At 34.7% G+C, this 12,972-nt stretch overlaps 2 protein-coding genes across 2 annotated transcripts; both read right to left on the bottom strand.

The window, feature by feature from the left end:
* Positions 1-455: 455 nt before the first annotated feature.
* Positions 456-1,417, bottom strand: LOC114716710 (probable calcium-binding protein CML44). The gene has a single exon (XM_028901755.1). It carries the CDS (start codon positions 1,337-1,339, stop codon positions 875-877), a length of 465 nt encoding a protein of 154 aa, XP_028757588.1. The 5' UTR covers positions 1,340-1,417; the 3' UTR covers positions 456-874.
* A 2,988-nt stretch (positions 1,418-4,405) lies between these two features.
* Positions 4,406-11,227, bottom strand: LOC114716705 (UDP-sugar pyrophosphorylase). The gene is made up of 17 exons (XM_028901747.1): positions 11,111-11,227; positions 10,901-11,005; positions 10,536-10,652; positions 10,269-10,409; positions 9,735-9,834; positions 9,430-9,557; positions 9,274-9,345; positions 9,082-9,146; positions 8,672-8,732; positions 8,461-8,578; positions 8,084-8,208; positions 7,567-7,643; positions 6,607-6,712; positions 6,455-6,514; positions 6,014-6,094; positions 5,277-5,516; positions 4,406-4,752 (listed from the first exon to the last, which is right to left on the bottom strand). The coding sequence occupies exons 1-17, from the start codon at positions 11,225-11,227 to the stop codon at positions 4,585-4,587; spliced, it is 1,881 nt and encodes a 626-aa protein (XP_028757580.1). The 3' UTR covers positions 4,406-4,584.
* Positions 11,228-12,972: the final 1,745 nt, after the last annotated feature.

Below are 12,972 nucleotides of genomic sequence, written 5' to 3'. Positions count from 1 at the left end.
TTTATTGCAGAAATATTTATAAATATTCTCACATCATTGAATGGATTTTTTTTTGTCAAACTTTGAAGGGATTTGATGCGATATCCTAATGATAATTTGTTGTTTTGGCTTCTTCCTTAACTCCCAATACCAAACAAAATATTCTTTAATTTCGCCCGTGTTTTAGAGCAGGTCATTCTATAAATTGTTCCATTAAAATTTTTTTTTTAGTTCAATGTATAAACTCTGTGATTAAAATGTTCGAGCATCTAACTAAAAATCCAAGTTTAAAAAAAACTAAAAATTATTATATTACACATTATTATAATATATTTTGTTGCAGGAATACTAATTGCATTGGATTTTCTGAACTTTTGTCATTATTTTAGAAATCTTTTTAAGGGAACGCTAACAGAATCAAAATTAAAAATGAAAACAGAATGCGCAGAACAAGCTAAGGGGCTTGACCCCTTGACATAGCACTATAGCAGTATGGCACACTGGAAACTGGAAAGTAAAACCAACAATTAACAGCAACAGTATACAACTTTTCGGCAAAAGATCTAATTCATAACTTAATTTGAATTATAAATTAGATCTTGTATTTATATTAAGAAGGTGAGCTAATTAGCGGAAGCCTTCTCTGTCATAGCCAAGCAATGTGCATCAAGAGATAGGATATTGGTTCCAGCAGCCACTCTACAATTTACAATTTCCAACCTTCACAACTAGCTAGTTTACCAATATCGCCGATGACTAGCTCCGATCCTATGCTTAATAATCACAATATATAAGATTCGTTTGTAATTGCAGGGAGCTTGATGCAGATCTAGTTACTTGGAAATTTTGCTCAAGTAGATATGACTCGGACTAAGAAGAATTCATCAAGAACAGCTCAACGGATGGTAAGCAACATCATGTTCTTGAATTCCTGGAAATCAAGCAGGCCATCGGAATTGGTATCATATACGCAGATCATGGAGGCGCAGTCTTTACAGCTCTTTGGGTCCCATAAGCCAAGCCTCTTCAGCGCACACTCCACCTCTTCGCTGCTGATGAATCCATCTCCATCCATGTCAAACACCTCGAACGCCTTCACCAGCTCTTCTTCTTCTTCTTCGCCACCCCCTCTGCTCTCCCCGCTACTGTTACTTCTCGATATGGACTCGTAAAACATCAAGAACTCTTCCAAGTCAAGTCTCTTCTTCCCCACCAGAGACTCGACCTCCTCTGCTCCGTAATTGAATCCTATATTCTCCGCCAGTCTCTTAAGACTCTCAACGCTAACATAACCATCGCCCTTCCGGTCCAGCTTCTCAAAAATCCTCTGCAAGTCATTGCGGGTTAGGGAACACATCATATATAAAACGGGGATCGATCTTTGAATCTTGAATATGACTGTTTTGTGATACGCTAAACTGATATACAAAGACGCATATGTACAGATTTTTATACGTTTCATGCCAACCTATCAGGGGCATATATATAGGAAGTAGAGAGGCGCTCGAGTCTATCACGTAAACTGGGGTTCGTGATCCTGGTGTACCGGAAAGTACAAGAATGAGGGCCAGATTAAATTGATTTGGATGAAGACGTTCGAAAGTGTGGTCGTGGCATGGGTTCCAGGAAGTTCCCCAGGCATTTCTTTGAAAGCACATTGTGATTTCCAACGGATCAAGTGGATGTTTCTTCTTCAGTTCCACGCTCAAGGAAGTGTTTGGATAAAATCCAAAGAAAATAGTTTTTGAAGAATAGATTTTATGAAGGATAGATTTTGTGAAAAAATGATTATGATAAAGTGAAAATGTTTGGATAGTTGTCATTAGAAGTACTTCTTATATATGTAAATTATTAAAAAAAAGCATAAATTAATATGATAATAACATAAAAGATAGATTTTATAATATATTTTAATTTGAAGAAATAAAATTGTTAATAATATATTTTTTTACCAACATAATTAATAATATATAAGATAATGTAATTAATAAATAATTAATATGTGTATATATATTTATAAAATATAAGATTAAATATGCTTATAAAAAAATAATTGAGGGGTCTTAAAGTCATATTATCATTAAGATCTACTCTAACAGACACAATCATATTCTCTAATTTGAACCAGAAGTACAATGGATTTAGGGGATGTTTGGGTAGCACCAGAAGTGTTTCTGAAAAGTACTTTTTCACAAATCGAGATAAACTCCTTCATATATTTACTTCGTATACTGTAAAAATACTTTTAAAACTATAGTTTTGATTCCATCCAAACATCCTTTTACTTTTTCTGAAATCATGGTTTTGATGCAAAACTATGGTTTGTTAATTTTTCCTCTTGTTTGGCAAATGATCCCAAAACTATGATTTCCTATGTTACCCAAACAAGCCCTAAGTCTCCGTCAACATCATTTCCACGCTAAGATGCATCCAAGACCCAAGATCAAAATATTTTATTAGGTGCTTTAATATTCTAAAATATTTTGTGATATGTCTATAATTTTAAAATATTTTTTTAAGTGTATTCAGTCTATTAAAATATCTTATGATATGATTCCTGTAATTATATTAAAAGTAGTTGTGCTTTTTAAAATATTATTTCATGAGCAGTTTTAGTTTTATTATTAACTCCTCAAAATATTTGTTAAATTAATATATATTAAGTATCATAAAGTATTGTTTAATATTTTTTTTAAAGATGTTAGATACACTATAAAATATTTTAAGATAATTAAACGTATTTAAAAAATATTTTAAAGTGTTAAATATACTGAAATTTTTTTTAAATATTAAAGGTGCCAAAAAAACAACTTTGAATTCTGGACTCATCTTGACCCATCTTTTAATATTGGGCATATTGGCCAGGCTGCGTTTTTGAATGGAAATGTCAAAAGATTTAGTGATTTTCGGTAATTGACCAACCGGCAGGCGCGACGCGGAACTTCTCTTTGTTGCGGTCTTCTTATCATCCTCTTCTTTAATCCTCACCTTCCATTTCATCCTAAGGTCATGAAACACTCAATAAAATATCGAGATTTTCAGTAAAATACTATAAAGACGGTGAATTTTTAATTTTAAATCTAACTGCCTTTTTTTTTTCTCTTTTTAAAAAAGCCCCTTTTCCCAAATACTCTACATACCCATATGAGTAACACAAATGGCCGGAGTTTAATTTAATATGCGAGAATAATTTTCATTCTTATGTGAAAGAGTAAAATGTTATATTTATATATGCAAATCTCAACATTTTATTAAGTGTTTCATGACTGTCAGATGAAATGAAGGGTGAGGATTAGAAAAGAGGATGGTAAGAAGACTGTAAAGAAGAGGAGAGGTTCCGCGTTGCGCGTGCGCGTATTAATTACTTGAGTGCGATATTCTAACTGCGTGTTGAGGGCGGGAGGGGGTCTTTCCTCATGGAACACGTGTCAGGATTACTTGAGTGGGATATCAATTATTACGTCATAATGAGTCTAATATCCTGTTTGATACAAAGTATTAAAAATGAAGGATGAAAACTGAAATTACAATTAAGAAAAATTACTAAAAAATATTTAACATGAATAATTACTTGGTACTCCTCCGGTCCTTATTATAAGACCCCATTTGACTTTTTATTTGGTCCTAATTATAAGACCCCAATCCATTTTGTCTCTTATATTTATGCATTTTTTCCAAGATAATCCTTCTAATGATGATAGTTTTAGCCAATATACTTAATTAGTAAGGATATTTTAGGAATGATAACACTTATTTATTATAAATAACCAACTTAACTTACTTCCTTAATCTCCTCGAATAAGTCAATTGGGTCTTATAATTAGGACCGGAGGAGTACATGGATTTAGACAAACTCATAAAAGTAGAATTGAAAAATAATACTTTTTCTTACAATGTTTCCCAATCCCACATGAAGAGATTTGTCTAATCCTATGTATTAAATAATATCTTATACTAAATTCTCTTTTAATAAATCTTTTCGATTTTAATATCAATCCCTATCCTTTATTTTTAATACTTACTTCGTATCAAATGAGACCTAAATATTTAGACCATGTCTCTTCCGTCTTGGATGGGTCAACTCATTTGCGTTTACTATCTTTTTCTTTTTTTGCCGGTGTAGTGCGTTTACCATCTTTTGATGGGGACAAGGATATTTAGGTCATAAAAATGATAATTAATGACAATTAGGTATAAGACCAGTTTTTGGTAAATGAATTGCAATATTGATTTAAATACAAATTCATGAATCAAGTTCAAAGGTAGATATTTGCAGATGAATTGAAACTTAAAAAAGTTCTATACAGCTGGCATAAAAAGGAAGAAAACAAAACTTTTGTGCAACTTAACTGATCAAGACATCAACGAAACCTCTGCTCTAACTAAACGAGATAATGGGAACCCCGGAAAAAAACTAAGTTAAATACAATTGCCAATTGCCACTGTCCCAGAAAGAAGCCTTATTTTTTTTTAAAAAAAGAATGATAAACCCAACAAAGCCTTCCGGCATCACTGGGACGCATTATTACGATCAACGAAACGTCAAATCTAAAAGCAAGAATAACGAACAATGCCCAGAGGGCCCAAATTTGCATTGTTTCACCTTCAAGACGTCAACGAGAATTTGCCGGGTTCCGAGTAGTTCTTCTCCAACTGCTCAATCTTGTTGATCTTGAAACCTCTAATTCTTGTTACCTCAGGCTGCGACGCATCTTTGAAGTCAACAGTTTCAAGGGTCCACCCCTTGTTCTGCACCGAACCAACGATCTTTACCTATTTAACCATATCAACATAATCATATTCCAAAATCCATATCCATTAAAAAATTCTTCCACAGTACAGAGGATCATCTTCATCATATCAAATAATCAAAGTTTCAGTTAAAAAAAAAAAAAATAATCCTGATCGAGTATGGGATGGCAACAATTAGATGGAGAATCGAAATATCTGCATCATGAGTATATGAAGTTCCGTTGGAACTGAATCACAGGAGATTTATTAGTACAACAGTCTCAGGGTTCTCAATCTATGTAATGGAGTTGAGATTAGCATCGAGATCTCTTTAATTCTCTCCCTCCGTGTGTGCCCCTCAATGATATTTTCAACAAAAAATTAAGCAACATTTTAAACTATTCACAGCGAATAACCTAAGCAGCATATGATTGTGAATTTAACTCAAGTGTTTGATTATTTATTAGACGACCTGACTGTCAAATAGTTATTATTCCTCCCCAGCAGCTAATTTGATCTTGGGAAACTTCCAAAACAAACAATGAAGCAAATTTGTTCAGCCATACCTCAGCATCATCAACAGCATCAATAATTAAAGTCCCATCTAAGGACAGATTCTCAAGAAAGATATTTTGACCCTTTATGGCCAATGTAGACCTCTGAGATATTGAGGAATTTCCACTGATTTTGTTCTTGATCTGACAAAAGGTCAGGCCCCATTTTGGCTTCCATACAATACGGGGCCATACCTCAACCTCTTGCCCGTTGAAAACCTGCAACACCGGATCTGGTATCTTGACACCAGCCTGGCAGAAATAAGAATGTAAAGAGATTGGGTTATACTGTCTGGATTTTGACTTTTAGCGATGAGAATCTTGGCAGTATGTTAGCCTGCCAGTTACAAATACCAGTATTTTAGCCACAATAGAAATAAGAATCGCTTCATTTTGCCTACAAGTTCTACAAAGAAGAAAAACATTTGCATATTCCACTCTTAAACTCATGAAGTTTACTAATGCTCTAATCCCATACAAATGCAAAGGAAATTAGTTTTTCTATTTTTTCTTTCCTTTTCTTTTTTTGGGGGTTGGGGGGTGTGGGGGGAGTAAAAAGGCTAAGCTTGCATCAAGCCACTTCATATGTACAATTGCACATCTGCCGGAAAGGCTGGAAAGTGTAATCTTTAACATGCATTTTTGGCTCCGAAAAACCATTAAAACAGTTGGAATCAGAATGGATTTATTTAATTTTCCTTCTAGTTGATGTGGAAGAGCACCCCCTAATGATAGGAGGAGCATATTACCTTTTTAAGGACGAGGCTGTTAGCACGATAGACAGCCATTTCTCCGGAGGTTGCACTATGATATGGATTTCCCTTCGGTACCTTCAGTCAAATAAAAATAATATCAGACATAGTTCCCCTGTTGAAAACTTTTTAGCGATTAATGATATTTCAGTGAATTTGTACCATCATATAAAGCTTTTCTACCATCCAAACAGTATTTTATATCCAAAGCTCCCAACTCAGACTGAACTATTGATTAATTATTTGCACTCTGTCCTCCATCATATGCTATATATAATTAAATATGAAATAAATCATGAAAGACTTTTAAGTTTTCCCTTTTATTATTTATTCTAATGGGCGTTTCTTCATCTATGAGTTTTAGATGTCCTGCATTACTTCTCAAAGAAAACAGCAAGGTCATGCCCTGCAATAGCTGAATTTAATTTTAAATTATACCTTAGCAGCATCTTCAGGGTTGTTCTTTACAGGTGCATAGGCGAGCCATGTATCCATTACCTGCATATTTACATAGATCCAGTAAGCCAGTACCATGCGTGACTCCCAAAAAATCTCCTAACGGCATCTCTACAAACTCAACATTTATTTACCGTAAACCCAACCCTTGCAGACGGTGGCAATGTTTTTGGATAGTCTTGCATCATACATTCAAGTCGAGTTGATGACTTAAATGATGTCTTGCTGGAATCCTTATACCTGCAGTTAGAAAATGTTGGATTGATGGTCACCATAAAGTAGCCACTGAATTACATATATAGATAAATCAAATTTATATTGCTGCTTATTTATATTCCTATATAACTAATACAAACTTGTTCACTTTATTCTTAACAGGCTTTATGATTAAAGTAATTCAATGATTCTTATAAATTTCGTGCCACTTTTGTGAGATTTGCTGGGCTTCTCTTGAAGCTCTTGGTTGAACTTTGAACTACAGGACATCCCGAAGCCCCACCTCTCTTCCCATGGATCTCACTGCCCCTGACACCAGTCGATACATGGTAGAAGGCACAAACATCCAATAAACCAAAATAGTATTTCATTCATTCTGAGTGCTCCGCTACTAATAGAATAGAGGTATGCTTCAAATACCCTAATCACCCTAAATCCTAACTCTCTAAATACCTTTTATCTGAATTTCCCTAATTACCTTTAAATCCCATATTACATTGAATTTCCTATGAATTGTGGCATGTAACTTCAAAATTGTCCAATCAAATAGGTTCTAATTTTAGAACAGTGTCGTCATATAAGCAAGCAACGCATTTTACAGCTATATTTTTCTTCAATATTAGCATCACAGAATTGACGATTTATGATTTTTTTTTTCCAAAGAAAATAATTCTTATTCTGCTAGAAAATTTGCTGACTAACATTGCTCTACCTGGAATTTATGCAAAATGTTCAAAGAAACTATGGCATTAAGGCAAATTCTAATGGATCAAACACATTGAATACATAACTCAATTTTTTCAAGAAAATAATTAAAGCATGCTACCATTAAGTGTTTTAAAATAATAATAAAGCATAAGGAGTATACAAAGATGTACTTTGGATTAACAAACTCCGCTATGGCACCTCCAGTTTTTGTGAGCTCTTCAATGTAAGAATCAAGTTCCAGAATTAACTGTTAAAATAAAATAAGGCGTTACATATGGATAAAGCAGTTGGACCAAATAATAATAACCACAGTAACAACAAAGAGGGTAACAAAATCATAATTGTTGTTTTTCTGCTCCCCCCCCCCCCCGGGGTCTGGGAAGTGGGGCAGTTTGCAGTTCTAAGTCGCATGACACTGTCTTAGAAGGCAGATCACATTGCACAAATCCATATCATATCAAAATGAATGTCAATCTTACACCAAGTTTAGATTTCATGGTCTACCAGATATATCAAATCAAACACATGGAAGCCTGATATCTCAAGTATTGCAACAATAAAGTATGAACAGAATGCTCACAAGTCAAACAATATGTTAAGCTAAGAATGCAGATTAGAGGAGTACCATTGACTCAGACCAGCCATAGTTAAATGAAAAGGGGAGCAAAGGGGAATTCATGAGATTACTTGGTTTATGTTTCCTGGAAAGGGTGAGAAGCCTGTCTCAGAATTGACATCCCCATCAGGGAAGCCAGTTGCCCTGAGGAGGGGATCTAGCTGATTGTATTCCACATTTATCACCATTGTTCTCCCTGGGAGCGAAACAAGATAAATTAATAGTCAATGTTAAAACTAGTGTCATTCCCAAGGTCCACTTGAAAAAAAGATTGAATAGCTTTGGTTCAGATGCAACTTTCCAATTAAAAACCACACGGAAACAATGTTTTTACATTGTCTTAATCTGTTTATCGGGGAAAAATAATAATGATTAATCCTTGGTCAAAAATGAAAACAATCACAATAGCTTTTCTTAGAGTAATAGTGAATAAACAATTAAGAGTTACCATCTGCGTGAGAGAGTTTGGTAATTCCTCCAATGGCTTCTTTTGCTTTTCGAGGTACAGCAAGCGAGTTAACATGGTACTGTTTGGAAGCACTGACTCCTATTGCAGCGGGAACGGCCTGTACCCTCAAAATGCCGGTCAATTAATATTCAAATCATATTAATAAGAAAACCAGGAAATTGTGACTGAATGGAATGTGAAGGCAACAAACCTTGAACAAAAGTCCATTTGTATCTTGGAAAAAGAGAACCCATTTCAAACCAGAATCACGCCTGACAAATGCAGATCATAATATAAACTTACATAAGAGTATTGCTAAAAGACAAATTACCACAGCCCTTTATTTTAGTAGGAATCCTAGACAACAGCCCGCCAATTTAGAAATATGGTAAAGTATCATCAAACATTCCCAGTCATGTAGGACAGCTTTCTCAGGATTGAAATTGTATTCAAAACACACTGAAATTACTTAGGAGAAGAGACAAGATCCATAAGCGAATCAAGTAATCAACTCACAACAATTTCTAATTCTTGAGACATAGCTCAGTTAATTTAAATATGGAAGTATAAATGAAAATGGAGACACAAATTGAGAGACCACCAAAGTATGTGTCATCATACCATACTTTCAGAATACCACTGGAATAAAGAAGCGCATGAACATCGCCATGGCCATGAGGTTTTGTCTACAAAGAAAGAAATCCTTAATCAATATCACTTTCTTTGAAGATATTATATCTGAGGTTTAGGTAACACAACATATTGCCCCAAACTTCAGTCATACAGTCATGATTGTACCCTAGGCAACATTACCTGAATTCTGTACTTGTTTTTTGAATCCAGTGCAAGTCTTGCATCATTATCATCTAAGCATGCTACTTTTTCCTGAAATGTAATTTGTTTTAAAACCATTTGATTAAAACGTTTTAAAGAAATATTATACTTTCGTTTAGGTATCCAAAGCCATACCTGCTTTAAAAGTTTCACTTGCGTAGATTGCATACCAAAGTAGGAATTTGATTCCAAAAGCTTTAAGGTACGTTCATGTGTGTCATCAGATGTCATAATAACAAAAGGAATCCGCACCTGGCTCTCACCTGTAGATTGAAAAGAAACAACATTACTATAAAGGACTATTGAATATGATAATTGACGTTAATAACCACGTGATGCTGCAGGACAACAAACGGTCACACCTTTCCTCATTGGATTATAACAAAAACAGGAGATATATGACTCTACAATTCTGTTTCCTGATGAAAGATAAGGCTAACCTTGTGAAAGTTTATTGCTGGCTTCTTGCAGAGCCAATATAGATTCAATGTAATGCTGTAAAAAGCATGTTCCAGTGGTGGTTTCAACGGGAAGAGCAACCTGCAAGATGGAGAAGCAATGGTTGAGAATCAGAAATAATTCCAAGCGAGAGGGGGGGAAAAAAAGAAGCTAACTTATATGCCCTTCAGTTTTGCATAAAACATGCATGGCACAGCATTATTAGAAGGTAATAAGTTCATCATGGTCTACAGGACCCAGAGATTAGAAAGCAGGTGAGTGTAATTCTAAGGGCAAAGAATACTGCCAAAGCTATGGATATTATTAGACCATTCGCCTTAGAAGATTACATCAATCAGGGGGCCATGGGCTATGAAGGTCAGCTGAAAAAAGTACAGAGCAAAGTTGCTGGTAATATAACATCATCAGTCATAATACTGCAGTATTGAATAGAATCGACACTTGAGACTGAGTTCATTAGGCACACACACATATCATAGGTGTCATTAGTCCTTATATAGAGCGAGAAGGCATACCTTAATTCCATTGTATCCAAGACGCTCCCCAAGGCCACCTGCCACAAGAACAAATGCAGCTCTTCTGGCTTCCTTCACTCCTGTTTCCTCAAAATTGATGAAGTTCTCATCAGCAAATGTCAAAGTCTCCCCGGTTGGAACCTGCAAAATCATCATCAAATGAAATGAAATATTAAACTAGCCCATTCAGCATTTATTTGATATCAGTATATCAAACTATTAGGACAGCATGCAATGCAATATAGAATGTATGGAAATAGTACTCACAGAAGGTGTGAAGCCGTCGTATGGGTTCTTTCCAGCTTTTGAATCAGCCAACAGTCTTCTAGCGTTTTTAATATATGACGCCAGACCACCGGGATAGCTTGAATTCAGTCGGGCCACCTAAAAAGGAAAAAAAAAAAAAAAAGTAACTTAAGGCAGAGAGCGACGGGAAAAAGCACGGTCCATCCAGTATTACTTAGAGGATAAAACACTTCGGCCACTATATCAGCGAAGAATTTCATAGAAACCTCTTTCAGGATTAGTAGCTCACAATGTTTTTAAAAGGTGTGTGAGTTTTCACCCGAGTTGAAGGATCCGAATTAAATTATGAAATGCACGAGTACCGTCTGATGATCAAGAAGTCCTACCTGCTCAAAAAGTGCTTTCTTTTGGTCGTCATCGACGCCCGGCTCCGCCCAATGTTCAAAAAGATGACTTTGGCCCATCTCCAGCAACATCTTAGCGAGATCAACCTGCATCCACCACCCCAAGCCAAATCAAAACCGTCCCGAGCCAAAAAAAAAAAAATGAAAATCAAAGAAGCCAAGGCATGCATGGTGTGTGTCTGTGTAGGACACCTGTTCGGGCGACAGAAGGTGGAGATTCTTCTGGAGGTTTGGAGCAGAAGTAGCGAATTCGCCATTGATACCGAGCTTGGAGAGCTTGTCAGCGGTGGAATCGAGCGTGGAAGCCATTGAATAAAAACAAGAGTAGAGAAATCGCAGAGGCGGAGGATGGTCAATTCAATTCGAGATCGACTATGAGAAAAGCTAGCAAGGTTGGACACCGAACTAAAACTGACAGAAGTAGTCCTGCTGGAAGCCACGCTTCTGGATTTACGTAAATCTCTCTCTTCTTTTTGTTAACCATTTACGTGAATTAAAATTATTATTATAAGTTGCTGTGAGTTGATGGTCAAATCATTATTATAATTTTATCTGTCATTACTAAATTAAAAACGAACGGAAAATCACAAAAAAATCACTGAAATTAAAAAATTACATAGAAGAACCTATTTATAAAAATTATTTTCAAAACTCATTCTCCAAACCCATACTAATATTGTAATGAATTCTAATTTATAATTTTTCTACTGACTTTTTTTCCAATGTTTCTCTAAATATGAATGCAGTATTAAAGTAATCTTCGATATAAAAAAAAAAAAAAAGGTTCCGTCGGCGAATTTTTTTTTTTTAAAAAAAAGAGAAGTAGTCCTTTTATGGCCTGATGTTACCGGGAAGTACGGTCGTCATAATTATTTAGAGGGTGTTTGGCAAAATCAAAATCACGGTTTCAGAATCATTTTTCGGCAAAACGAGGTAACCTCCTCCATATATTTACTTCGTAATCCGTAAAAACACTTCTAAAACCATGGTTTGGCTTCTATCCAAACACTCCCTTAGTTTAGTTGGGCTCCTGCACTAAAATCAACGAACATATGATTTGGCGAAACCAATAACACCTTTCTGAATTTTTAAATATAAAGCTTATTTTATAATATATTTAAGATTGAAAGAGTAATATTTAATCTAAATAAAAAAGAACTGCCATGAGAATGATTTATGCCCGGGAAATTAACAAGATCTCGCCCCAAGAAAAATAATGACGCGAAAATATTATCCCTTCCTAATTTTATCATATCGCAAGTTTCTTAATTCTATGAATATTCTATCGTTGGGCTGATAATATTCTGTGAGGAGATAATTATATCCTTAAATAGATTTTAATATTTGATACTATTATTGTTGCGTTCTTTTTTTAAGATGGAGGATTTTGTTTTGTTGACTGACGGGGGATGAAATCAACATGTTTTAGAAGTAAATTGATTGATGATTAATGATCCCATAATATTTATCTTTAAATGGATACTTTTTTTTTTTTAAATGATAAGCACATGAAAGTTTAACTTGAAGCTGCCTAGTATACTCCTTCTTCATTGTCTCTTTTAAATTCTCCTTCCCAGCGTTCGAACCAGGCAGCTTCTGTTAAGGGTTTGTTTGGAGTTATATTCAAAAGAGACTTTTGAGCAAGTTCATATAAGTCGAGATAAAATTCTTCTCACGTACTTATTTTATATTTCAAAACCATCTTTAAAAATTATTTATAATTCAATCCAAACAAATTCTCAATCTTTAATAAGAAAAGTTATTTCGATAAATCATTGAAACTCGAAGAAAATTATAAAAATAAGAAAGTACAAAGAGGTTTTTATGAGCGCTGGATAGTATTTTAATTGGTAGTCTCAAGTACAATTGAGTGTTGGCATGTTATTCGCCAAGTCACGTCAGAGATGAAAATGAGCCTTTGCTTTGCATATAATTTAAAAGTAGATAGATTGTATTACTGATAATTCATGGATTTTTCATAAACCTTATATTATCCAAACATATATAGATATAAAATAGATTATTATGTTTATTTAACTATGATGACTTTATCT

Source organism: Neltuma alba, unplaced genomic scaffold, assembly GCF_004799145.2.
Source record: "Neltuma alba isolate B1F8T4 unplaced genomic scaffold, ASM479914v2 tig00011686_pilon, whole genome shotgun sequence".
Taxonomy (NCBI): Eukaryota; Viridiplantae; Streptophyta; class Magnoliopsida; order Fabales; family Fabaceae; genus Neltuma; species Neltuma alba.
Note: the sequence above shows the minus strand (reverse complement) of the source record. Positions and strands in the feature narration are given on the sequence as shown.

What these genes read in the sequence shown, in the direction of transcription:
- LOC114716710 (XM_028901755.1), bottom strand. Translation starts at nt 1,339, where the DNA reads ATGATGTGTTCCCTAACCCGCAATGACTTGCAGAGGATTTTTGAGAAG.
- LOC114716705 (XM_028901747.1), bottom strand. Translation starts at nt 11,227, where the DNA reads ATGGCTTCCACGCTCGATTCCACCGCTGACAAGCTCTCCAAGCTCGGT. An exon ending in ACGACGGCTTCACACCTTCT is followed by an intron (nt 10,410 to 10,535) that starts GTGAGTACTATT and finishes ATGATTTTGCAG; the next exon opens with GTTCCAACCGGGGAGACTTT. An exon ending in AAAACAAGTACAGAATTCAG is followed by an intron (nt 9,147 to 9,273) that starts GTAATGTTGCCT and finishes CTTTCTTTGTAG; the next exon opens with ACAAAACCTCATGGCCATGG.